At 52.8% G+C, this 24,225-nt stretch overlaps 1 protein-coding gene across 6 annotated transcripts in view; it reads left to right on the top strand.

Annotated features, from left to right (window-relative positions):
* Tnrc18 (trinucleotide repeat containing 18) overlaps positions 1–24,225 on the top strand; it is a 91,907-nt gene that overhangs the window by 21,464 nt on the left and 46,218 nt on the right. For 2 of the 6 annotated variants that reach the window (XM_013120451.3, XM_013120448.3), the window contains exons 3-11: positions 3,203–3,358; positions 6,270–6,395; positions 7,386–9,008; positions 18,266–18,362; positions 18,629–18,834; positions 19,019–19,165; positions 19,569–19,759; positions 20,546–20,975; positions 22,165–23,169. In XM_013120451.3, coding sequence (XP_012975905.1) covers positions 3,203–3,358; positions 6,270–6,395; positions 7,386–9,008; positions 18,266–18,362; positions 18,629–18,834; positions 19,019–19,165; positions 19,569–19,759; positions 20,546–20,975; positions 22,165–23,169 — 3,981 coding nt within the window. The remainder of the gene's footprint in view (positions 1–3,202; positions 3,359–6,269; positions 6,396–7,385; positions 9,009–18,265; positions 18,363–18,628; positions 18,835–19,018; positions 19,166–19,568; positions 19,760–20,545; positions 20,976–22,164; positions 23,170–24,225) is intronic. The other 4 variants (XM_013120452.3, XM_040751280.1, XM_013120450.3 and 1 more) reach the window with 3 other exon arrangements.

The raw sequence follows: 24,225 nt of genomic DNA, 5'->3' as shown, positions 1-24,225 counted from the left end.
TGCGTTTCACACAGCCTGGGGAGATTAGATTGGCCAGAATGACAGCCGCAGGTAGGGAGTAGTGGTGCACCGCTGTGGTCTCAGCACGTGGGAAGGCTAGCATGGGAGAAACCCATGGTGCTGCAGGCCAGTCTTGCCTACATAGCGAGGGCCAGGGCAGCCTGGGCTACACAGCAAAACCTTCTCTCAAGAAAAGGAAAAGAAAAATGGGGCCATGGAGATGGCTCAGCACCTACATTAGCTGGGAAGATGTGCACATGCTGAGCACAAATATATATGTGCTTGTGTGCACGCATTCCCACACAGACAGACACACACACATGCACACATACACATACACAGACAGACACACACACACACGCACACAGACAGACACAGACACACACACACAGACACACACACGCACACAGACAGACAGACATATGCGCGCGCGCACACACACACACACACACACACACACACACACACACACAGACTGGAGCTTGGACTGGCTTCTGCTCACCCTGGGAATCGCACTTTGTCCCATTCTTCTCCAAGGAGACTGACCTTCTATGTCCACTCCTTTAGTTTCTAGTGGGGGGGGAGACCTTCGGCTCAGAACATTGCTGAATTAAATCTAAATTAATTGAGATTTAATAAAATAAAACATAGAATTCTTCAGTCTGCACAGCTGCATTTCGGATGCTCAGGCATGACACATGGTCACTGGCTTCCGCATCCCACAGCACAGCTCTTCTGGGTCCTGGCTCTCTCTTTGTTGACGTACTGTCCTTTCTTTATACCTAGTCCTGTACCTGATAGACCCAGCTGTGCTTGTGGCCTTGTTGAGAATGTCAGACAAGGTAAATGAGTCTGGTGGTCCTAGTGTAACTATTCTATAGGAGCTATTTGAAGTACTGTGAATGGAACCCAGGGCCTTGATTATGCTAGGTGCTCTGTCACTGAGCCACACCCCAGGGATACTAACCAGGAGCTCTCACCACTGAACCACCCTTCCCAGCTCTTTTAACTGAGACAGAGTCAGAGTGATGCTGACTAGCCTTGACTCACTCTAGCCCAGAGTGTTTCCATCCTCTTGCCTCAGCCTCTTGAGTAGCTCTAATGACTGTCCTGTGCCACCACTGCTGGTTTTGTGACTGCTTTAGGATTGCAACTCCATTCCCAGAGAGCAACACTGACTTGCCTGGTCATTGGGACCTCACCACCCCCAACTCCCAACTGTCCCTACCTCCAGTCTGGGAGGCAGTGGTTGAGGCCCCTTGGAGCCCTGATGGTGACAGGAGCCGTTGGTGGCATCCGGGCCCCAACGCTTCTCTGGGTTCTGCTTGCTGGGTTTCACAAGCCCAGGCAGGGGCAGGCCTGCGCCCTGCACTTCCGCACAGCCTGGGCAGGAAGAGCTGGTGGCTGATGTAAGCCTTTGCGCAAACCCCTGGCTACTGGCTTCCGGGAGTCTTCTACCCGCCATCTGCCACATCAAGGAGGAAGCCTAGGGCTTGGCAGGGCCCAGAGGCCCTACTTCCCCAGCCTCGGGCTACATGGATGTGCTGGCCAGCCACAAGGGCTCTTGGGTCGCTGGAGTTGGTACTGGACTCTGGGCCGCTGGAGTGTGCTGGACCCTGGAGAGGGACTGGACTGCGGTGACGGTGGCTGGACACGGACCATGGTAACAGGCATGTGGTCAAAGGGTGTGTGCCATCTGTAGCTCCGCTGTCCCTACTCTGGGGGGTAGTCAGTGGGGAAGCGCTGCCTTTTGCTAGGTCAGCTTTCCAGAGTGTATCCCAAAGGCCCTGGGGGCATATTTTGGGATCCTATCCCCTTTGCGAGGTGGTCAATGGATGATTGTGTATAGGGCTTGCATGGGAGGGCTGTTGGGGACCCAGAAGCTGGAATGTGTATATACGTGGGTGGAGTCTGAGTTCCCTGTGGTTCAGACCAGGGTCCTCTGGCATCTGAACTACACACATCCTGTCTGTGTGTCCAATGTAGTGTTACTTGCAGGTGATGTCTGTAAGCAGTGCCCACCTCTCAGAGACTAGAGAAGGCCTTGTGTGTTCACATAGCCCTCCTGTGGAGACTGGCCAGGATGGACACCTGGCGGGTGCTTGGTTAGGGTGCTGGGCCTAGGTTCAGGGCTCACCTCCTCTCTTGCAGGGTGTGCTGGGGAGAGCTTGAAATCTCCCACAGAACATCTGGTCTATTTACTATTATTGTCCCTAAAGTTATCATATCTATTATGTAATTCTTGTTAAATACATGCCTCATACCCGGATTTTGTTTTTTTGTTTTTGTTGGCCTTGAACTCAGAGATCCGCCTGCCTCTGCCTCCCGAGTGCTGGGATTAAAGGCGTGCGCCACCAACGCCTGTCGGTTTTTGTTTTTTAAATAGTTTTTTGTTTGTTTTGTTTTTGTGGTGCTGAAAATTGGACCTAGGTCCTCATGCATACTAGGCAAGCACTCTGTATTATATCCTCAGACTGAGGTTGGGCATTTTAGACAGGGTCTCATTAGCCCAGATTACCTGGAATTTACTACGTAACCCATGCTGGCTTTGAATTGCAGCTATCATGACAGGTTCCATCTTCGTTAAACTTTTTTTTTTTTGAGACCAGGACTAGCCTGGAATTGGTTCCTGACTTTTGCTGTTTTCTTTTCACCTTGTGACTGTTCCACAAATCATACCTTTCAGTTTGGGCTTTTAGATGTCTTACCGGGTGTGCTGGGAGTCACTGCTCCTCGCCTGTTGCTAAGTCATGTCCTCGTTGGGCCTCAGGTTCCCCACCAGTTAACATGGGCACATGCAGTCGGTGGATACTCAGACTCTTGCACATCCCAGGTGACCGTGGGGTCCATGGGGATGTTGGTGTCTGAGCTCCTCCTCCAATGACCTTCTTACTCTGTGAGTCCTCAGGGTAGTCCCTGGGGACATCCCCACTCCCATTCCATACTGGACTCAGGCTCCTGTCTGCAGCCAGAGTGGTAAAACCATTCTGGGCTGGGGGTGCTGGGCTGGTGGGGAGTGTAGCTGTCTTCCTTGGTTGCTATGGTGATTGGACCCATAGGGTGTGTCCTGGGCTGGCCAAGGGATGCCTTTTGATCTCTCTGGCAGTGAAAGCTTCATGCAGTGGGCAACCTTGGGATGGTGGTCCAAATGGCTCAGCCTGGTTTACTGGCTGCTTGACAGGGACCCCCCTTTTCTCTGCAGGCGAGGCCTTCTTGGGCAGCTTTGTGGCCAGCAGGATGGGGCCCTCGGCCTCGTCTCAGGGGAGCCCCGTATCCCTGCCCTCTGACCTCTCCTTCCGCTCCCCCGCCCCCAGCAACCTGCCTATGGTGCAGCTGTGGGCTGCCCACGCCCATGAAGGTAAGGAGCGGGCCAGATGGGAGGGGCTGAGGGCTGCTGGGCCACTGTCTCAACCATAATGACAATTTTATGTCCCCAACACCACTCTCAACAACTATCTCACCGTGGCCTCCGTGTTTCCCCCTAGTCGTCAGCGCTTGTTGTACCACAGGGCCTTTGCACAAGCCATTTCGTCCCTGCTTGCAGCCTCTCACCCCAGCCCACTGGCTCCTCCTTCACGGGCTGCTGAAGCAGTCTTTTCTCTCCCCTCTGTAGTAGGAGACAGAAGGTTTTCCTATTTGATTATTCCCAGGTGGCATGCGCCTAGAGGGTGGGGCTGGTGTTTATTCAGTGAGAACCCTCACCTCCCACTCAGGCCTGGGTACTCTGGCAGTACTGGGGATCGAACCACCCTAAGACCCATGCTGGGGAGGTGTGCGTCTCCTACCTCTGACTCTGGTGGATTTGGGGTATTGGGTGCTTGAGTTGAGCATCCTAAAGTCTTCCTATGGGCTCCCCTAGAGTCTGGGATATTACAATTCTGGGAGGCCCTTATTGTCTGTTTTAGGCTGTCTGGGCCATTCCCTCCCTACTGGGGTTGGAAAAAGAATGTCCAACAGCAAGCATGGGGTTGTGGCTGCTGAATTTTGTCCAACTATAGCTGGAAGTGTCCCTGTCAGGTGTCACAGCGTGGTCTTTCCTGTACAGAAGATGTTGCTAAGGCCACTCTTCCAATGCCTCTTGGGACAAGCACTCAAGCCCAGGAACGAATATATACATCTTGGGCAGCGAGGGCTGTGTCGGTCCCCCTGCTGGGTGTTTGCCATGGTCTGGGATGATGGTTGATCATGTGGGTTGGTGTTCGGAGTCTTTCCCGCTGAGCTCAGCCCGGGTGAGGGGAAAGAAAGCAGGGGCCTGGAAGAGCACAGGCCACCTTCATGGTGTCACCAGCTCGTTCCTCAGCCCTTCCTGGGATGCTGACACCTGCAGCAAACACACACGCCGCTGACATGACCTGGGCCTGGGGCTGCGATCTTGGGTCCCCTGCATCCTCTGCAGCTGTCTGGGGAAGGGCTGAGGTACCCACCTTGCACACGAGAGCAGAGGACCCGCTGCGGGCAGCTGAGTGCTGGTTCATGTTTACCTGCTGTGCTTCAGACTGGGCGTCTGCTTAGTTTTACAATTTGCATTGTGGGTTGCCTTGCCTTGCCTTGCTTTCAAGACAGAATCCTGCTATGAAATGCTGGCTGGCCTAGAATTCACTATATGGACTGGAATGGCCTTCAATTTGCAGCAATCCTCCTGCCTCTGCTTTTCAAGTATAAGCAACACTCTGGACAGCCCCTGTGTGTGTGTGTGTGTGTGTGTGTGTGTGTGTGTGTGTGCTATCTATCTATCTATCTATCTATCTATCTATCTATCTATCTATCTATCTATCTATCTATCTATCTATCTATCTATCCTGGCCTTGAACACACAGAGATTGATTGACCTTCCTCTGCCTCCAGAGTGGCAGGATTAAAGGTGTGCCCCAAGCTGGGCGTTGGTGGTGCACGCCTTTGATCCCAGCACTCGGGAGGCAGAGGCAGATGGATCTCTGTGAGTTCGAGGACAGCCTGCTCTACAAAGCGAGTTCCAGGATAGCCTCCAAAACAATACAAAGAAATCCTGTCTCGAAAAAGTTGTGCCCCAGCACTAAATTGCCCTAGGTTAGCTTTGAACCTCCCTCAGTCTCTTCAAGTAGCCAGGATTACTGTCCTGTACCACCAGAGTCTGTTTGTGACCATTTGGAGGTGGGGACAGACAGCGACAGGGTGCTGGGAAATCAGATCCGAGGCTTTTTTCATGTTAGGCAAGCATTCCGAGTACAGTGGTCCCTAACCCTGTCTTGTGGTCTTTTTTTGTTTGTTTGTTTTTTGTTTGGGTTTTATCAAGATAATGTCTCTCTGTACAGCCTAGACTGTCCTGGAACTCACTCTGTAGACCAGACTGGCCCCGAACTCACAGAGATCCACCTGTGTCTGCCTCCCGGGTGTTGGAACTAAAGGCTTGCACCACAAAATGCCTGGCTGTCTGGTGGTCTTTAGTGTATCAGGTGGTGGTGGAGAAAAAGACATCAGCCCTAAAGGGCTTGCATTCCTAATCTCAGACTGCAGACTAGGGCCAGGGACACTGTTGCTCTCAGTAGGACCCCAGGCAGAATGTAAGAAGCTTTGCCTGGCCCCCAGTGCCAACCCTTCTGGCCCCTTGTGCCGCACTCATGCCCTGCTTGCCTCGGTTGTCCATGTTTGTCACCTGTGGCCACCCTTTTTGAAGTCACACCACTTTCCCTGTGGGCCTCACTGCAGGAGCGCTTTCAAGGCTCTGAAGAGGGCATCCTTGCAAGACTGGGCAGCCAGAGAAGCCTGACTTCTTGTTCAGAGAAGGCAAACAGTCAATTCTGAGGCACACAGCAGAGCGGGAGGCCCGAGAAATCCATTCATGCAGGGTCCGCGCTTAATGAGGTTGTCTGGGCAGGGACTTCGGTCTAAGCCAGGTTTAGGTGCAGTTTGATCTCGTAGATAGTGGTCCACTGTCTTTTTTGTTTTGCTTTTAATCTGTACAGTGAGATGATGGAGTGTCTCAAGGTTGTTTCTGAGGGTTAATGAGAATAATGGCTTCCAAGTCTCCTCTTGGTTGGGTCCATTCTGATTTTGATTCTGGGGTATTTGAACTTGTAGGTTTCCTAGGCCTCAAGGAGGGCTTGAAGTGGCAGGGTTTGGAGGGGGCCAATGACCACCCTGGGAACTGGTATTAACCGCTCAGCTTCTTGAACCAGGGGCCTGATGGTCTACTGTGGTTTTTTTTCCCCCAAGGAAAAGAAAATGCTAGAAGGAAGTTCCCTGTGGGGAAACTGACGACTAGTCTAGACTTACTTGTCTTCTCTCCTTAGGCTTCTCCCACCTGCCCAGCGGGCTGTACCCATCCTACCTCCACCTGAACCACCTGGAGCCCCCCAGCAGCGGGAGCCCCCTCCTCAGCCAGCTGGGTCAGCCCAGCATCTTCGATACCCAGAAAGGTCAGCAGCAGAAGGGGGTGGGGCTGTTGCCTGGCAGGGAGGGGGGTGTAGGGTGATGTCCTGGGGTTTCTCTGGGAGGGTCCTTTGCAGGATTTCAGGTATCTTCCATGTTGTTCTTACCTCTTTCTTGGGGGTGGGGTCTTTAGGGTGGAACCCAGGGCCTTGCAGGTGCTAGGAAAAGGGGAACTGTCTGTAGACTAAGCTATCCTGGAACTTGGAAATCCTCCTGACTCTGCCTCTGCCTCCTAAATGCTGGGATTAATGTTGTACGCTACCACTGCTCTGGTTTTCCTTCCCTTTTTTTAAACCAGTAACTCACTCACTCACTCACTCACTCACTCACTCTCACTCTCTCTCTCTCTCTCTCTCTCTCTCTCTCTCTCTCTCTCTCTCTCTCTCTCTCTCTCTCTCTCTCTCCCTCCCTTCCCCCTAGCTCTCTCCCCTCCCCCTCCCACCTCCCCTCCTCTTTTGGAGCTCTCTCCATCCTCCACATGGGCTGCAGATCAAACTCAGGTCCTCAGACTTTCAGCAAAGCCATCTTGCAGTTTCTCCTTCATTCCTTCCTTTCCCTCCCTGCCTTCTCTTTCTCTGTTTCTCTTTCCTCATGTAGTCCATAGTGGCCTAGACCTGGCTACATAGCGAAGGATGCCCTTAAACTTAACGCCCACTGCTTTCTCCTCTAGAGCGCTGGGTTACAGGGTAGGCTCACTAAATCTCTCACCCATCACTGTGTTACCCACAGCCTTTACTAAGCCTGAATAGCTCTGAAAGCAGCCTTTGACCTCTCTCCCTTTACAGATGAGGGTATAGGCTGGGGAGGATGAGATTGTCTAAGTCAGATTTCTGCTCGTTTTCCAGCATTTCCCTCAGACAGACCAGGTCCCTACACATTGTGTCTCTGGGCTGCCATGCACACTTGGGTGGAGGGAAGGAATCTTGGGGTTAGGAGTGAGTGATGATCCTGCTTCACTATGGCCTTTCTCTCCCTAGATGGCTTCTACCTGCCTGCGCCTGGGACTCTGCACTCTCACACACCGTCCTCCAGAACCCCTGGTGGCCACTCCTCAGGTGGTCCAGCCAAAGGCTCCTCCCGGGAAGGTGCAGGCAAGGATCGCTCAGGCCGCGGTGGAGATCCCCCTCCGCTATTTGGCAAGAAAGACCCTCGGGCACGTGAGGAGGTGTCTGTGCCCCGTGGCGTGGTGGACTTGACCCAGGAGGTTCGAGCCGAGGGCCGCCAGGACCGTGGGCCCTCACGCCTGGCCGAGCGCCTGTCGCCCTTCTTGGCAGAGGCCAAAGCCAAGGGTGCTTTGCAGTCATCCTCCTTGAGTTTATGTAATGGCATGGTGGACGCAGGGCTGGTGGCTGAATTGGGTCGTGGAGGTGCCAAGGAGGTAGCCAGGCAGGAGGAGAGTGCTCGGCTGCTGCGGCGGACTGAAGCTCTGCTGCCCTCAGCAAGACCCTGTGGGTCTCCATTGCCTCCGCCACCACCACTGCCCCCCAAGGGTCCCCCTGCACCCCCTTCCTCGACACCCACTGGTGTCTACACTGTGTTCCGGGAACCAGGCCGCGAGCACCGCGTGGTGGCGCCTACTTTTGTGCCTTCTGTGGAGGCCTTTGATGAGCGTGTAGGACCCATCCAGATAGCATCCCAGGCTCGCGATGCCAGGGCCAGGGAGCGGGAGCCAGGCCGACCTGGGGTCCTGCAAGGTCCCCCTGGATCTCCACGACTGGAGCGACCAGAGGTCCTACGGGAGAAGAGTTCTGTCATTCGCTCCCTCAAGCGTCCACCTCCATCCGATGGACCTTCAGCCCGCTCCTCCCATTCCTCCCCGGATGCCCGCACCTACCTGCCCCCCAAGGAACTACTCAAGCCTGAGGCTGATCCGAGGCCTTGTGAGCGTGCACCCCGAGGCTCTAGCTCCTCTGCTGCCCAGCAGGCTGCTAAGTTCTTGGGCCTGGAACCATCCCGACCCCCTGGACCAGAGCATAAGTGGAAACCCTTCGAGCTGAGCAACTTTGCCACCACACAAATGGCTGTCCTGGCTGCCCAGCACCACCATGCCAGCCGAGCCGAAGAGGAAGCAACTGTCGCCACAGCATCCAAAAAGGCTTACCTGGACCCCGGGGGTACAATGCCCCGTGCCTCGGCCACCTGCGGCAGGCCTGGTGCTGACCTCCACCCCGCAGCCCACGGACCTGGAGAGGCCTCTGCCATGCAGAGCCTCATCAAATACAGTGGTAGCTTTGCTCGGGAGGCTGTGGCTGTGCGCCCCGGTGGCGGTGGGAAGAAGAGCCCCTTTGGAGGTCTGGGCACCATGAAACCTGAACCTACACCCACATCCACAGGTCCCCCCAGAGCCCAGGCCCGACTTACACACCCTGGGGTCCCTACAGCTGGAGGGGGCCGACAGCTGAAACGGGACCCAGAGAGACCTGAGAGTGCCAAGGCCTTTGGGCGGGAGGGCTCCAGTGCCCAGGGGGAGACGGAAGTGAGACACCCGCCTGTGGGCATTGCCGTGGCTGTGGCCCGGCAGAAGGACAGTGGGAGCAGTAGCCGGCTGGGGCCTGGACTGGTAGACCAGGAGCGCTCTTTATCACTGAACAACGTCAAAGGTAGGTGCTGGGTCCTGCTTTTGTTTTGTTGGCGTGGCACCTGCGGTCAAGCCTGTAGGATCTCTGATGGACAAGATAGGCAATTGTTCTTGAACTGAGCTGTGTCCTGCCCCTTCTGTTATTTGCAGGGAGACTCTCTCTCTCTCTCTCTCTCTCTCTCTCTCTCTCTCTCTCTCTCTCTCTCTCTCTCTCTCTCTCTCTCTCTCTCCCTCCCCCTCCCCCTCCCCCTCCCCCTCCCCCTCTGTCTCTCTGTCTCTCTGTCTCTCTGTTTCCCTGTGGCTTTAGAGGCTGTCCTGGAACTCACTCTGTAGACCAGGCTGGCCTCAAACTCACAGAGATCCACCTGCCTCTGCCTCTGCCTCCCGAATGCTGGGACTAAAGGCGTGTGCCACCAATGCCCAGCCACACACAGTATTATGTAGACTCCAACTCACTTGGTAACCAAGAATGATCTTGAACTTTTGGTCACCTTGCCTCCACTTCCTGATGTCTGGGACCATTGGCATGTGACACTGGTTCATGCGTAGCTTTGATAGACCTCAGCACTTTCTGCATGCTATGTAAGCATTCTAACAATTGACCTACACCCCAGCCCCCCCATTTCTTCTTAAGTTGCCCAGGCTTGAACTTGTTCTGTAGCCTAGATGGGCTTTGGACTTATAATAGTTGGGATCACACCAGGCCCAGTCCCAATCTTCTTCAATTTTAATCTGCGGGTGTGGGTGTGGGTACAGGTGCCATGGGCAAGCGTGGAAGTCAGAGGGACAAACTTGGGTGTTCCTTTCACATTCTACTTTGAGACAGACTCTTTTTATCTACTTATGTGTGTGTGTGCACGCGCACACACACTGCATATATGCTTACACACATGCGCGCATGCACGCGCGCACACACACACACACACACACACACACACACACACACACGAGTACATCATAGTGCACATGTGGAGGCCAAGAGGGCAAGTTGTAAGAAACGGTTCCTCTTCCCTGTGGGTTCTGGGGATGGAACTCAGGTCTTCAGACTTGGCAGCTGGCGCCTTTACCCACATTTCTCTTGTGGGGCTGCAGATGCCGCGCTAGCTGGCCCAGGGTATTCCACGGGTTCTCTGTTCTCCATTTTCTAACTGGTAGCAGTAGGGGTTTTAGGATTACAGAGTGAGCTACCTCGCTCAGCTTTACATGCCTCTGTGGGATCTGAACTCAGGTCCTCACATTCGTAGTTTGCCTCCTCAGTCTCTTATTCTTGGTTCTGCTTACCTCATTGTCTCACCTGGTTTCCTGCCCCCCACCCTTTGTTTTGTTTTGTTTTTTGAAAGACAGGTTTTCCACTGTGTGGTCTTGGTTAGCTTGGAACCTACAATGTAGTCCAGGCTGGCTTTGAACTCCTAGAGATCCGCCTGCTTCTGCCTCTGGTGTGCTGGGATTTAAGGCATAGGCTACTAGCACTCCTGGCTAGTTTCCTCCTCTTTGCTCCCAAGCCCCTCTTCCTCACACCCCATCCCTCCCTTCTAGTACTGCTTGCCCGTCGTGGCTGCTATTGAAGCTTTGATTGCCTTTCCCATTATCCATATAGACATGTAGAGTGTGGGAGAGGAGAACGAAGAAAAAGACCATTATGTTTTCCCAGCACCCCGAACGCTTTCCTGGCTTTCCCTGAATTCATTTTCCTGTGCAATTTGTGTCTACCTGCAGAGTGGCTAGCTCGGCACACAGTCTTGGTCTTATGTGTCTTTCCCGCATCACAGTGTGGGTTGTTTCTCCCGAGATGGCGGGCTCTTTACAAGTATCATTTTTTTTTACGGCCTTTAATATTCCGTGGAGAGCACATGCCAGCAGGTATTCTAGTTAGGTTTCCGTTCCCCGGTGGGCATTTTAAGTTTCTGCCTGCTTTCTTTTGTGTCGAGAACGCGGTGTAGAATATTTTTGCACGTAGTACCTCTGTGCTATCCGAGAGATTTCTAGGAATAGGCTAGCCTTAAGCCTCTAACTATGAGTCCTCCAGTGGGATAGATCTGGGTGTTGCCTCATTCAATGCCTCTGGTGTGTGTGGGGCTTGGAGCATAGTAGGTGTTGGCTAAACAGGTGCATGTTTGTGAATGGTATAGGTGGCTTCCTGACAGACTTCAGTGAATCCTTTTTAAGTGAAGAAACATATGTGCATGTGTATGAGTGGTGTATCATATGTGTGCTGGTACCCACAGATGTGAGAAGGGGCAGTTATATTCCTTATACCCGATGAGTTGTCCCACCAGTGCCCTGGCTGCTGCTGCTGCTGCTGCTTTTTTAAAATTATTGTTATCTGTGTGTGTGTGTGTCGGGGGCATGTGCTTGAGTGCAAGTGTGAACACGTGCTTGCCATACGCACACATGGAGGTCAGAGAACAGCTTCCTAGTATTGATTCCTTCCACCATGGGCTCAGGGCATGAAATTCAGGTCATCAGGCTTGTGCGGGAGGAATTTTATCCTCTGGGTCATCTCCCTTAACTTTTTTTGGCCACTTGTATTTTCTTGTGTATTTATTGGTGTGATTTTGGCCACTTGTATTTTCTTGTGTATTTATTGGTGTGAGTGTGTGTCTGAGTTTGTGTGAGTATGTGGGCATGTGTGTGCCACGTTGCACGTTTTAAGGTCAAAGGACAACCTTGGGTGTCGGTCCTAGCTGCTTACCTTGTTTGAGTAGGGTCTCTTGTTTGTGACTGTGTGGGCCAGGCTAGCTGGGTTATGGGCTTTTGGGGGCACTCTCCAGTCTCCATCTCCTATTTCATTGCCGGAGCTTTGACATAGGATTATCCATGTGTTTTGGGGATTTGAACTTCTGTCCTCACACTTGGACAGCAAGCACTTCATTTGTTGAGCTATCACTCCCTCTCCCCCGCCTTTTAAATGTGTTTTTGGAGACAGGGAGATAGGGGTTCTCTATGTAACAGCTGTGGCTGTCCTGGAACTTGCTCTGTGGACTAGGCTGGCCTTGAACTTACGGATACCTACCTACCTGCCTCTGCCTTCAGAGTGCTGGGGTTAAAGGCATGCACCACCACCGTACCTCCCCCACCTTTTTTTCCTTTGAGACAAGGTCTTGTTAATAGCTGAGGCTAAGCCCAAACTAACCTCAAACCTGTAAGCCCCCTGCCTTGGCCTCCCTTACAGGTGTTAGCAACCACACTGGGCTCTTTCATCTGTAGAGAGGCTGGATCTTTTTCTGGAATTGGTAAACTGGTTGGTGTTTGAGTGCTCGTGTATTTTGGAGACCTGAGTGTTCACTGAGCTCTGAATCTGTCAGCTAAGGGCAGAGCCTGCTGTCCTTCTAAGGGCCTGTGGTTCAGGCATTGAAGCTGCGAGAATGTGCCCTGGTGAAGGCTGGGAAAAGGGCATGTCCAGCTGGTCTGCCCTTGGGTAGCATCTCAAGGTAGGCATTGTCACATGTCCCCAGCTTCTTCTCTTGGACCACAGTCCAGGGCCACCCACGAAGCTCTTGTTGCAGCTTCCAGTCTAAACACCCATAGCTTTCCTGGGACCTGGTAAACATATTTCCTGCCATCCCCTGGGTTCTTCCCCTCCCCAGCTTGCCTCCTGCCTCCTGTTGCCTTCTGGGTTCCACCATCTTAGTAAGTAGCTCCCTCTGTGGCCTCTCTCCTGGACTGATTTTAGTCCTATTTCCCAGATAGCCTAGCAAGGCCAGGTGTTCAGTGTCACTCTGGCTCCTTTGTAATGCCACTGTCATTCAGGTTCAGGGCCTCACCCTGCCTCAGGGCTGGGAAACTGGACCTGGGTCTTTCTCCTAACACTTTTTATTTTTGAAGATGGGGTTTCACTGTGTGGCCCTGGTGAGGATCTCATTCTATAGACCAGGAAAGCCTTGAAGTCACAGAGATCCTCCTGCGCTAACACCTGACTCCTAGCAGCATCTTTACAGCTCCCTGTGCTCCAGCTGGCCCATGCTTGGTTTCCTGGTAGAGCATCCCATCCCCGTGCCTAATCCTTGAATGTCCCGATGTCTCTTGAGAGCATCTGAGCCTTTGGACTTTGAATTAGGATGAGGCTCCTTGTTTGCCGTCTTTGAAATCTTAACATCATAAAGGTCTAAGTGAAGGGTGCTTAGTGGATGTTTGCTGACTGACTAAACGATCCTTTTCTTGTTCTGGGCTGAGACACCTAGCCAAGGAAGTCAGTCCTATGATGATGGGGGTGGGGTTTGCATCAGCCCCTGCTTATTCTGGGTTGGAATGATAGGGGACACTACCTGCTTGCTAACTCAGCCATGCCCTAATCCTTCACTGGGGGATTCTAGTCAGGTGCATTATCACTGTACATTCACCAGTGGTTTTCATTCCCAGGAGTAAAAGAAAGCATCAAAGACAAAACTTCTCCAGCCCAAACTCAAACCACATCTTCTTCTTACACACACACACACACACACACACACACACACACACACACACACACACACACACACACACACGACCCTAGTGGGCACAGGTATTTTTGTATACTAAATCGTAAGCCACCCTATACACAAGAGTAGTACCAAACCTTGTCACAGAGCCCTATTCAGGGTAGAAGACCTGTCCCCTATCATTGCAACCAGACAGCTTGCAGAGAGTGGCCTAGAGCGCTGCCTAGTGGCCTTGGGCTTGGAGGCTGCTCTGAGTTGGTGTCTAGTGGCAGGTGATGCTTGGGACAGGAATTAACCCAGGGCAAATCAGTCACGCCGTACCGAAGACTTGTGGCCCTGAGCCTAGGCTACATTCCAGGCACCTCCCCTTTCTGGGGCCCCATCAGCAAGTGCTGTACCTGCAGCTGGTCTCAGACACAGAGACCAGTGGCATGTGCCTTCCCAGATGGCTTAGCTCTTGGGAGTATGTGAGCCTGGTTGACGTGGCATCTCCCCTGGGACAATGAAGCATGAGCTCAGGCTCTGATTTCCAGGCACAGCTGTGGAACTCTGGGTGGCTTTCTGAACCTGGACCCTGCTGTTCCCTTCTGAGCTACAGTTTCTCCATGGTTCCTGGGCACAGCCTCTTCTATTTCTGCTATCTCTGTGTGTGTGTGTGTGTGTGTGTGTGTGTGTGTGTGTGTGTGTGTGTGTGTGTGTGTGTGTATCTTTCTGTCTGTAGGCCAGAGGTGTCTTCCTCGGTTTCTTCCATCTTTTAAAAAAAGTTTAAAAAATTTTTATGTACATGGATGTTTTGCCAGGGTGTATGTCTGTGCACACATGTGTGCCTGATGTTCTGGGGGGGCTAGAAGAGGGCATCAGGGGTTATAGATGGTTCTGAGTGGCCCTGTGGGAAATGGGTCCTTTGCAAGAACTGCAAGTCTGTATAACTGCAGAAACGTCTCTCCAGCCCGCACCTTGTCTTTGAACCTAGAGCCCACTGATTCAGCTCGGCTGGCTGCCAGGGAACCCCGGGATTACAGTCCATCTTTTTTATCTTTACATCTATCTATCTATTTATCTATCTATCTATCTATCTATCTATCTATCTATCTATCTATCTATCTTCAGGGCAGGGTTTATTTGTGTAGCCCTGACCTGGAACTTGTACAGGCTGGCCTGGAACTCACAGAAATCCACCTGCTTCCGTCTCTTAAGGACTAGGATTAAAGGTGTGTGCCAGCTTTGCCAGGCTTGTGCTCAGTTTTCAAATATGGGTTCTAGGAATTCAAACTCAGGCCTTCATTTTCAGAGCAGTCATTTCAGCATCCCAGCCATCTCCCCAGCGCCTGGTCGGTCCTGTCACTCTTGTGCTGTTATTCTGCTTGGTGGCGGGGAGCGGGTATTGTTATCTTAGTTATTTCTCCGGTTGCTGTGATGGAATAGCCACAACAACCGGATATTTACTTAAGGAAGAAGGACTTTGGCTCACAGTTTGAACGTGCAGTCCCTCATGGTGTGGGAGGCTCTGGTCATGTTGCATCTGTGGTCAGGAGGCAGAGAAAGATGCATGCTGGGGCTCGGCTCACTTTCTCACTTTCTAAAGAACTTTACTTGTTGATGTGGGCGCATGTCTGTGTGCATGCATGTGTATTCAGGTGCGTGTGCCATGTGCACATGTGGAGACCAGAAGAGGGTCCTCTATTCCTCCCCCACACTATGTCCTTGAAGCAGGGTCTCTCTTTGAAGCTGGAGCTCATGCCGTCTTGACTCACCTGGCAGCCAGGCAGCCCCAGGAGTCCTCCCGTCTCCAGTTCCTTGGAGCTGTAGCTACATGTGTGTGCAAGACGCCTGGCTGGTTCCATGGGTACTGGAGCCCAAACTCTGGTTTCTTTCTTTCTTTTTTTTTAAATTTTATTTATTTATTTTTATGTATACAGTGTTCTGTCTGCACGTATCCCTGCAAGTCAGAAGAGGGAACCAGATTTTGTTATGGATGGTTGTGAGCCATCATGTGGTTGCTGGGAATTGAACTCAGGACCTCTGGAAGAGCAGCCAGGGCTCTTAACGTCTGAGCCATCTCTCCAGCCCCCATCTCTTGTTTCTTATGACAACAGGTCTTCTAACTGCAGAGTTGTCTCTCCAGGCAGGTTCTTTTTTACGTTTGTTTTTTTGTGTGTGCATGTACACACATACCAAGGTCAGAGGGCAGCTTCAGGCCACAGGGATTGAGCTCAGGCTGTCAGGATTGCCTACATTACTTGCTGAACTGTCACCAGCCATACTGTTCTTTACCCAGTCCGAATTGGCAACCCTGAGCATAGTTCTGCCTGCATTCAGGAGCGAGTCCTCCAACCGCTTGCAGAACCTCCGTGGAAACCCCTCACAGATATGCCCAGAGCTTTGCCTCCTAGGTGAGTCTAGATCCTGTCACACAACAGTGTCAGCCTTCACGGGAGGGTTCCAGTTAGTGCCCCGGCTGGGCCTCCCGCTTCTCGCCATCTAAGGGGGCATTGCTCCCCGCTCTCCTCCCCTCCCCTTCCTCTGCTCACCAGTGGAGATGGAAGTTTCTGTCATCCTGCGTGTCCACTGGCCGACACAGCTCTATGCATTAACCAATAGGAGAAACATATTCACAGCATACAGAAGGACCTCCCCCATCACACCAGTTCAGTCACTTTGTGCTGGTGTGAGTAAACAGCTTGGTGGATGCTTCTGTGCATGGTGGCTCTGGGGAGAGGGTCCTTCAGGTGGCCAGGGACACTTCCCTCGCCTGCCCCACATCTGTCCGCTCTCACCACTTAGAATCGGTCAGGGTTTTCCGATTTGTTTTGTTTAATGTTCTAGGCAGCCCTGAGGTTCATTCCAGGTGGACTTGCTGGCCCTGCTCCATCTGCCTTGAGGGGCTGCCCCGTCCCATACTAGGTTGTTTGGTTGGTCCTTGGATGTCTGGGCTCAGGTAGCTGTGCTCTCTCCCAGCCACTGTCCTGTGCTCTAGATGGCTGCATCTCGTTTTCCTGTGGAAACCAGAAGGGTCTGCAGTCTCTGAGCTCATCTTGGACAGTGCTCTTCAGGACTCTGAGGTTTTAGGGGTGCAGAGAGATAGATTAAGTAAGTGCAGGAGCTCAGTTGCTACATCTCAAGTGGGACCCTGACCTGTGAGGGTCTTGAATATGGCCAACTCTAGACCCTGAGACACTGACGGGCTGGGCCAGGAATGGCTACTTTGTTTGTCATCATGTGGTCAGTTTTATTTATTGATTTACTAAGACAGAATCTCATATAGTCCGGATTGGCTTTTAATTTGCCATGTAGCAAAGGATAGCCTTGACCTTAAAATCCTTTGCTTTGTGTATAAACCATGCCTGGTATTCCCCTAGAGGGGGTGGGGATTTGAACACAGGACTGCTAGGCAAGCAGTTTGCCAACCAAGCCACATTCTCCAGCCTCTTCTCCTTTATTCCATTTGTTTATTTAGTGTGTATGTGTGCGTGTGGGGGCATGGACATGTCACCCCCATGTGTGTCAAGGTCAGAAGGCAACGTATAGGAGGTGTTTTCCCCCACCCCCCCTTCTACCATGTGGGTTCTGGAGATTGCACTCAGGTCGTCAGACTTGGCATCAAACTCCTTTAAAGGCTGGGCCTCCCCATCTTTTTTTTTTTTTTTTTTTTTTTTTTTTTTTTTTGAGACAGAGTTTTTTTGTGTAGCTTTGTAACTTTTTAGACTAGGCTGGTCTTGAACTCACAGGGATCCACCTGCCTCTGACTCCCAAGTGCTGGGATTAAAGGCGTGCGCCACCATTGCCCAGCTCTTTTTAATTTTCATCATCATCATTATTACTATTTTTGCTTTTTTTGAGACAGGGTTTCACAGTATAGCCTTGGCTGTCCTGGAACTTGCTGTATAGACCAGACTAGCCTCAATTCACAGAGATCTGCCTGCCTCTGCCTCCCGAGTGCTGGGATTAATGGCGTGGGCCATCACAGACCTTTAAATACATTTATTTGGGCTGGAGAGATTGCTCAGTGGTTAAGAGGGCCTTTTGTTGTTGTTGTTGTTGTGGGTGATCCAAGTTCAGTCCCCATCTTACAGTCATCTGGAACTCCAGTTCTAGGGGATCCAATAATCCTCACCTGAACTCATGGAACACCAAGCAGCCATGAACATAGTACATATATATACATGCAGGCAAAAACACTTGTATGCATAAAATAAGAGCAGAAAAAAGACGTGTATTTTTGTTTTTATGTATATATATATTTAGGCATGGGCATGCCACTGTGCACATGTGGAGGTCAGAGGTCAACTTGCAGGAGTCATTTCTGTCTACTTTGTGAATTTAGGTCTTCAGGCTTCATAGGAAATACCTTGATCCATTGAGCCTCCTGCCTTTTTTAAAAAAAGATAGGATCTTACTCTGAAACTTGGGCTATCCTGGAACTTGTTATGATATGTAACCCAGGCTGGCTTTGAATTCACATCTATCCTCTTGCCTCAAAGCCAGACTGGCCTCAAAATCACAGAGATCCACCTGCCTCTGCTTCTTGAGTGCCGGGGTCAAAGGCTAGCGCCACCATGCTTGTGTTTGATAGATTTTATTGTGTTTAAACTTGTGTCTGCTGGTGTTGTTCTTACCACAGCTGTCTGTATGAGTAGCAGGCAGGCCCCTGGGGTGGGAGGGATGGATGGGAAGTTTCTGGGCCAGATTCCTAAGTGGGGTCCAGGGATCCTAAAGATCTGTGTTGCTGGGAGAGAGATCCTCACGGGGGTTGCTGGAGGGTTCTGTTGGGTGTACAAGGGGAGGGCAGCGATGGGTAGAAGATATAATGAGAGTCTGGACTGCTGCTGGCAGGGAACTCACTGCCACCTTTGGCCCCCAGGGCATGGCCGGACTGATGACGACTGTGATAGAGCCAGACACCGGGAGGATCGGCTGCTCGGGACACGGCTGGACCGGGACCAGGAGAAGTTGCTCCGGTGAGGGCTTCGGGGACCTGAGAGTAGGGGCTGGGAGCTTCTGGGGTAAGGATGATGAGGTGACCTCTGAGTTTCACCGTGGTCCTTGATAGTCAAGCCACCTTGGGCTTGTCCATCCATGCTACTCAAGTCCCCTCCAGCCAGTAGGGAAGAGCCTCAGTTGTCCCCAGGCTTACCCTGTCTGCTCCCTGGGCTGTGTCCCTCTTACTTCCCCTCCCTGTTTCTGGGCCACCAGCTCTTCCTATGCCTCTTGTTTCCCTTTTCAGAGAAAGTAAGGAGTTGGCTGATTTGGCCCGTCTACACCCTACCAGCTGTGCTCCTAATGGTCTGAACCCCAACCTCATGGTGACTGGGGGCCCGACACTGGCAGGCTCAGGACGCTGGTCTGCTGACCCCGCAGCTCACTTGGCGGCACACCCCTGGCTGCCTCGGTCGGGGAGCACATCCATGTGGCTTGCTGGACACCCTTACGGTGAGTGGAGCTTCATGGGCTTTCTCTCGGCTTCCCAGGCATAGTGGGACAGTCGTGCCTGTCCCCAGTCTGCCTGCACCCTTCAGTGTTCTTTTGGGACTCTCGGTGGCGATCAGGGACTATGGTGCTGTCAGTGGGCCTGGAACTTCCTGATGTTGATGTGAACTTGGGTTTCTCCTCTTAGGCCTGGGACCCCCCTCTCTACACCAGGGCATGGCCCCCGCCTTCCCACCCGGCTTAGGGGGTTCCTTGCCATCAGCTTACCAGTTCGTCAGGGATCCCCAGTCTGGCCAGCTGGTGGTTATCCCCAGTGATCACCTGCCTCATTTTGGTAAGTGTCTTTTCTGGCCTTCCCTGGAGGTGAGGTAGCTTTGCATATGGGATGGGGACAAGTGGGCCCAAGAAAGTCTCCGACCTCAGTTGTGTCCAGAGAGCAGATTCTGGCAACTCCATGAAGATTCAGTTATGGTCACCTGTGGGGACTGGATGTCTCTGTCCATTCTGGGGCCCACTCTGCAGACTGTAGGTTGTAATCCCCGTGGTGGCTTTGGTACTGATCCTGCAGGTTGGCATGATCCAACTGTGACCTTTGAGGGCATTCTACTTGGGGTTTTGGTAGAGGTGTGATTCATGTATACACACATGGGGGGATAGTATTCCAGGCCGGGGAAGCCAGCAGGAGCCGCAGGAGCTGGGGCCGTGGGTGTGACTCTCCTTTGTGTCTGCCTCCACAGCTGAGCTGATGGAGCGAGCCGCAGTGCCTCCTCTCTGGCCGGCCCTGTACCCACCGGGCCGCAGCCCCCTGCACCATGCACAGCAGCTGCAGCTCTTCTCTCAGCAGCACTTTCTGCGGCAGCAAGAGCTGCTGTACCTGCAGCAGCAGGCAGCCCAGGCCCTGGAGCTGCAGCGGAGCGCACAGCTGGTGGTGAGTCCTCTCCCTACAGTGGGAAGCAGACACCCTAAGCTGTCGGCCGTCAGCCATTGGGGAGGGATGCCTGAAGGAGGCAGTGTCTGAACAGAGCCGGACCAGAGGGAAGATCAGATATGACGGCCAGGGTGTGGAGGACAGCATTTGCTAGGGACAGGACCCAGTGAGCAGTGGAAAAAACATGACAGAGACGACCTATGGATCAGAGATGTTTCGGGCATCTCAGAGGCTCCTCTGTCTCCAGACAGTATCTATTCTTGTGTAGTCAGTTGGGTGGTACAAATATTTCTTAGCTCTTAGGTCTAGGCAGCCACAGGAGTAGGGGTGGGTGGTGGGGAGCTGTCTCCAGTGTTTTGGGTACTAGCTGCTGGACCCCAGTAAGTACTGGCTGTTGTTAAGCTAAGTTTCACATTTTGCTGTCACACACCTCAGTGATGCTTGGTTAATGCAACTTAGTGCTGAGCAGGTGGTTAAGTCCCCCATGTGTGCACAATGCACGGTGTCGGGGTGTGGGTACTAGGGCCCCTCACTTCGACTGTGAGGGTCCCAAGTGGGTCAGAATCCTTCTTTGTGACAGCCAGGGCTCTGCGCCCTGCCCCCCGCCTGCTGACTGGGTTCTGTAGAATGCCATGTTTATTACACATGTGCCACGGTGGAATGTGGGAGGACTGTGTGGCCCAGCCCTTGTGTCTTACCTGATTCTCTGGAGTGGGAGGCTCCAGGGGCTAGGCAGATGATGATGGCTCCTGCCATGCTGACCCTACCCCCTGTCCCATTCCCCAGCAGGAGCGATTGAAAGCTCAGGAGCATCGAACTGAGATGGAGGAGAAGGTGAATAAGAAGAGCCTGGAGACCACGGGCAAGGCCAGCTTGAGTGCCGCAGGCCCAGGACTGTTGCCTCGCAAGCCCACCGGCCTGGCTGCAGGCCCCACGGGCACCCACGGCAAGGCTGTGAGCCCACCCCCGTCTCCCCGAGCCTCCCCTGTGACCTCTCTGAAGGCCAAGGTTATCCAGAAGGTAGAGGATGTGTCTAAGCCACCGGCCTACACCTACCCTGCCACACCCAGCTCTCACCCCAGCAGCCCACCGCCCGCCTCCCCACCACCTACCCCTGGCCTTGCCCGCAAGGAAGAGGCTCCTGAGAACGTGGTGGAGAAGAAAGACCTGGAGTTGGAGAAGGAGGCACCCAGTCCCTTCCAGGCCCTGTTCACAGGTGGGAGTGGGGGACAGGGGCTGCCTGGCCATGGGATACTGAATTCCCGAGTGTTCAGTGGTGGCCTGGTTCATTCACTCATTCTTATCTGTTCACTGTGCATTCATTCATTCACTGGCTCATTCATTTATTCCTTCTCTCATTCATTTACTCATTCATCCATTCATTTATTCTCTGGCTGAGCACTCTGTAGATCTCACCATCCAACTTTGGAATGAATGTACCTGTCCCTTGTTGGTGCAGAGCAGGGGACATAGTGACAGTATCCGTGCACGAGGGCTGCTCACAGCACAACAGATTTGTAAACTCAGTGCGCAGTAGCTGCTGAGTCTCTATGGGAAAGCTCAGAGGTTCCCATCTGGGTAGCCTCGTAGCCTCTTTGACTCCTGTGTCCTGTGTTCATCAGGCCTGGCCACACGTACCTGGCTTTGGTGTCTGAGGTGTGTGTCCTCTTTTTTGGGGGCAAGAAAGATCATGAGCTTGTGTTTGAGAGGATTTAGGTTCTAATGCAGAATCCTGTATTAGTGCTGTGTTAGTTTGGGCAGGAGGTTACCCCTCTCTGGAACCATTTGATGTAATGCTGACGCTAAGGTGCTAAGAACATGCTTGGCCTCGAACTTACTCTGGTAACTATTGCACTGTTAAACTCCTGTTGGGCGTTGCCCAGGCCTGGCTCAGTCATTCCACTCAGTCCTGCCTCTTAGGGTAAACCTGTTTTACCATGAAGGATTTTGCTTTGTTGTGTTTTGAGACTGTCTCACTAGGTAGCCAGGGCTGCCCTTGAACTCACAGAGATCTGTGGGCTTCTGCCTCCCAAGTTCTGACACTACAAACATGTGCCACCACGCCCAGCTACTATGAGATTTTTGAACACATGTTTCATTGGGGTGGGGTACAGTCCACACTGACAGACAGATATCTTCATAGGCCTTGTTTTCCCATTTGATTTCGGTTCAGTCTGGATTCCCTTTACAACTGTAAGACCCTTGACGACAAGATGGTGGCTGACTTTGCTCTCCAAGGCGCAGACGTGTAGAAGGCTCTTGGGTTATTTTCAGGATCAGCAGGGAAACAGCAGCTGGTCAAGCAGGGGCAGTTGTTTGTATGCTGTGTCTTCTCTCTCAGGTTGTGGGGATAGGTCAGAGCCCTGGGGAACCCCTCTTTCACTGACTTCTTCTATCCTTGGCAGATATCCCCCCCAGGTACCCATTCCAAGCCCTGCCACCACACTACGGGAGATCCTACCCCTTCCTGCTGCAACCCACTGCAGCCGCTGATGCCGATGGCCTCGCCCCCGATGTGCCGCTCCCAGCTGACGGGCCCGAGCGCCTGGCACTGTCTCCCGAAGACAAGCCCATCTGCCTGTCACCTTCTAAGATCCCAGAGCCACCCCGGGACAGCCCAGAGGAGCAGCCACTGGTCGACCGTGAGGTGAAGGCTGAGGTTGAGGATGTAGAAGAGGGCCCCACGGAGCTGCCCCACCTCGAGTCACCGTTGGCTCTGCCTGTTCCCGAGACCATGGTGGCTGTAAGCCCTGCAAGTGGCTGCGGAGGTGGCCTGCTAGAGGCCCAGGTGTTGAGCGCAGCGGGTCAGGGCTGCCGGGAGCCCTCTGAAGCCTCAGACTTTGCACAAGTGGCTGAACCACAGATAGAACTACCGGGTAGGACAGAGCCCCGCATGGCTGCGGCTGCCCTGGAGCTTGGGGCGCAACTGACACCTGAGCCACTCATAGAGACTAAGGAAGAGCCGGTGGAGGTGCCCCTGGATGTGCCAATGGAAGGGCCCATGGCAGAGGCAGGGCCTGAGGACAGCCTGCCCCAGCCGCCCCTGACTGAGCCTCAGCCCAGCCTGGAGCTCTCAGACTGTGACTTACCTGTCCCAGAGGGCCAGTGTCTGAACCTGGAGACCCAGGAGGCTGCACCTGCTCCGGGCAGTGCCTGCTGTCTAGAAGACACCTGTTCTGAGTCACTCCTGCCAGGCCTGGAGGACCCACTGGCCGGCATGAATGTGCTGGCAGCTGCAGCTGAGCTGCCCCAGGCCAGGCCTCTGCCTTCTCTGGGTACCGGGGTCTCAGCCGGGGAGAAGCTGGACACAGCCTCCAGCCTAGGCCTGGAACACAGCTTCCTGCAGGGCATCACCCTGCTGAGCGAAATAGCTGAGCTGGAGCTGGACCGGAGGGGCCAGGAGGTTTCAGGTGAGCCCTGGACTGAAGGTTCCTGAGGTTCTAATTCAGAGTATTTACAAAATCCAGTGTTGGTGATGCACTACTGTAATCTCATCATTCCTGAGCTTGAGGCCGGTCTATCTCTGTGGTTCTAGGCTAGCCTGGTTTACACAACAGAGTCCAGGCCAGTCTGGGCTACAGAGTAGATTTACAGATTCAGATTTTTTTCTTAAGAACTTCCAAGCCTCCCAGAATATGTCTTATTCACATTCTTTCTGTTTGTTTTTGCTTTAATTGTAAAATCAGGCTCAGTGGCACAGGCTATCGTCCCAGCTGCACAGGAGGCTGAGGCAGGTAGATTGTGAGTTTAAGGGCCAGCTTGGGCTAGAGAGAATGCAAGGCCTGTCTAGGCAACTAATTGAGACCTTGATCTCATGATAAAAAGTAAAGAGGGCCGAGGATTAGCTCAGTGGTAGAGCCCTGGAATCCCCCAGTAAGGGCTGGGAGTGGGGTTCTATGGTACAGCATCTGCCTAGAATCCCCTCAGTGAGGGGCTGGAGTGTGACTCAGTGGTAGAGCATCTGCCTAGAATCCCCCCAGTGAGGGGCTGGAGTGTGACTCAGTGGTAGAGCATCTGCCTAGAATCCCCCCAGTGAGGGGCTGGGGTGTGGCTCAGTGGTAGGAGTGCTTGTTCTAGTCATGGGTTCCATCTCCATTATTAACGTGGAGATGGGAGGAGAGAGAAAACATATAGCCAGAGGTGTTGTTTTGATGGCCTTAAGCCTCTGGTTCCATTTCCAACACCTGGCATAGTATGAGAACAGGAGTTTTTTAAAAGTTAAACTGACTTGGAGAGAGGTTGGGTCAGGGTGGGGCTGGTTATGGGTGACTCAGTGGGTAAAGTCACCCATCACCAAGCCTTGATGGTCTTGAGCCCAGAACCTACATAGTAGAAGAGAGAACTGATTCCCAAAAGTTGTCCTCTGAGCTCCACATGTGTGCTGCAACATGTGTGTGTGTGCACGGGTGTGTGTGACATACACACACTCACACATGATTAAGTAAATGCAATGCAGTAATAAATGG

The sequence above is a fragment of the Mesocricetus auratus genome, unplaced genomic scaffold (assembly GCF_017639785.1).
Source record: "Mesocricetus auratus isolate SY011 unplaced genomic scaffold, BCM_Maur_2.0 Super-Scaffold_100008, whole genome shotgun sequence".
In the NCBI taxonomy this organism is placed as follows: domain Eukaryota; kingdom Metazoa; phylum Chordata; class Mammalia; order Rodentia; family Cricetidae; genus Mesocricetus; species Mesocricetus auratus.
This window is presented reverse-complemented; position numbering and strand designations above follow the sequence as displayed.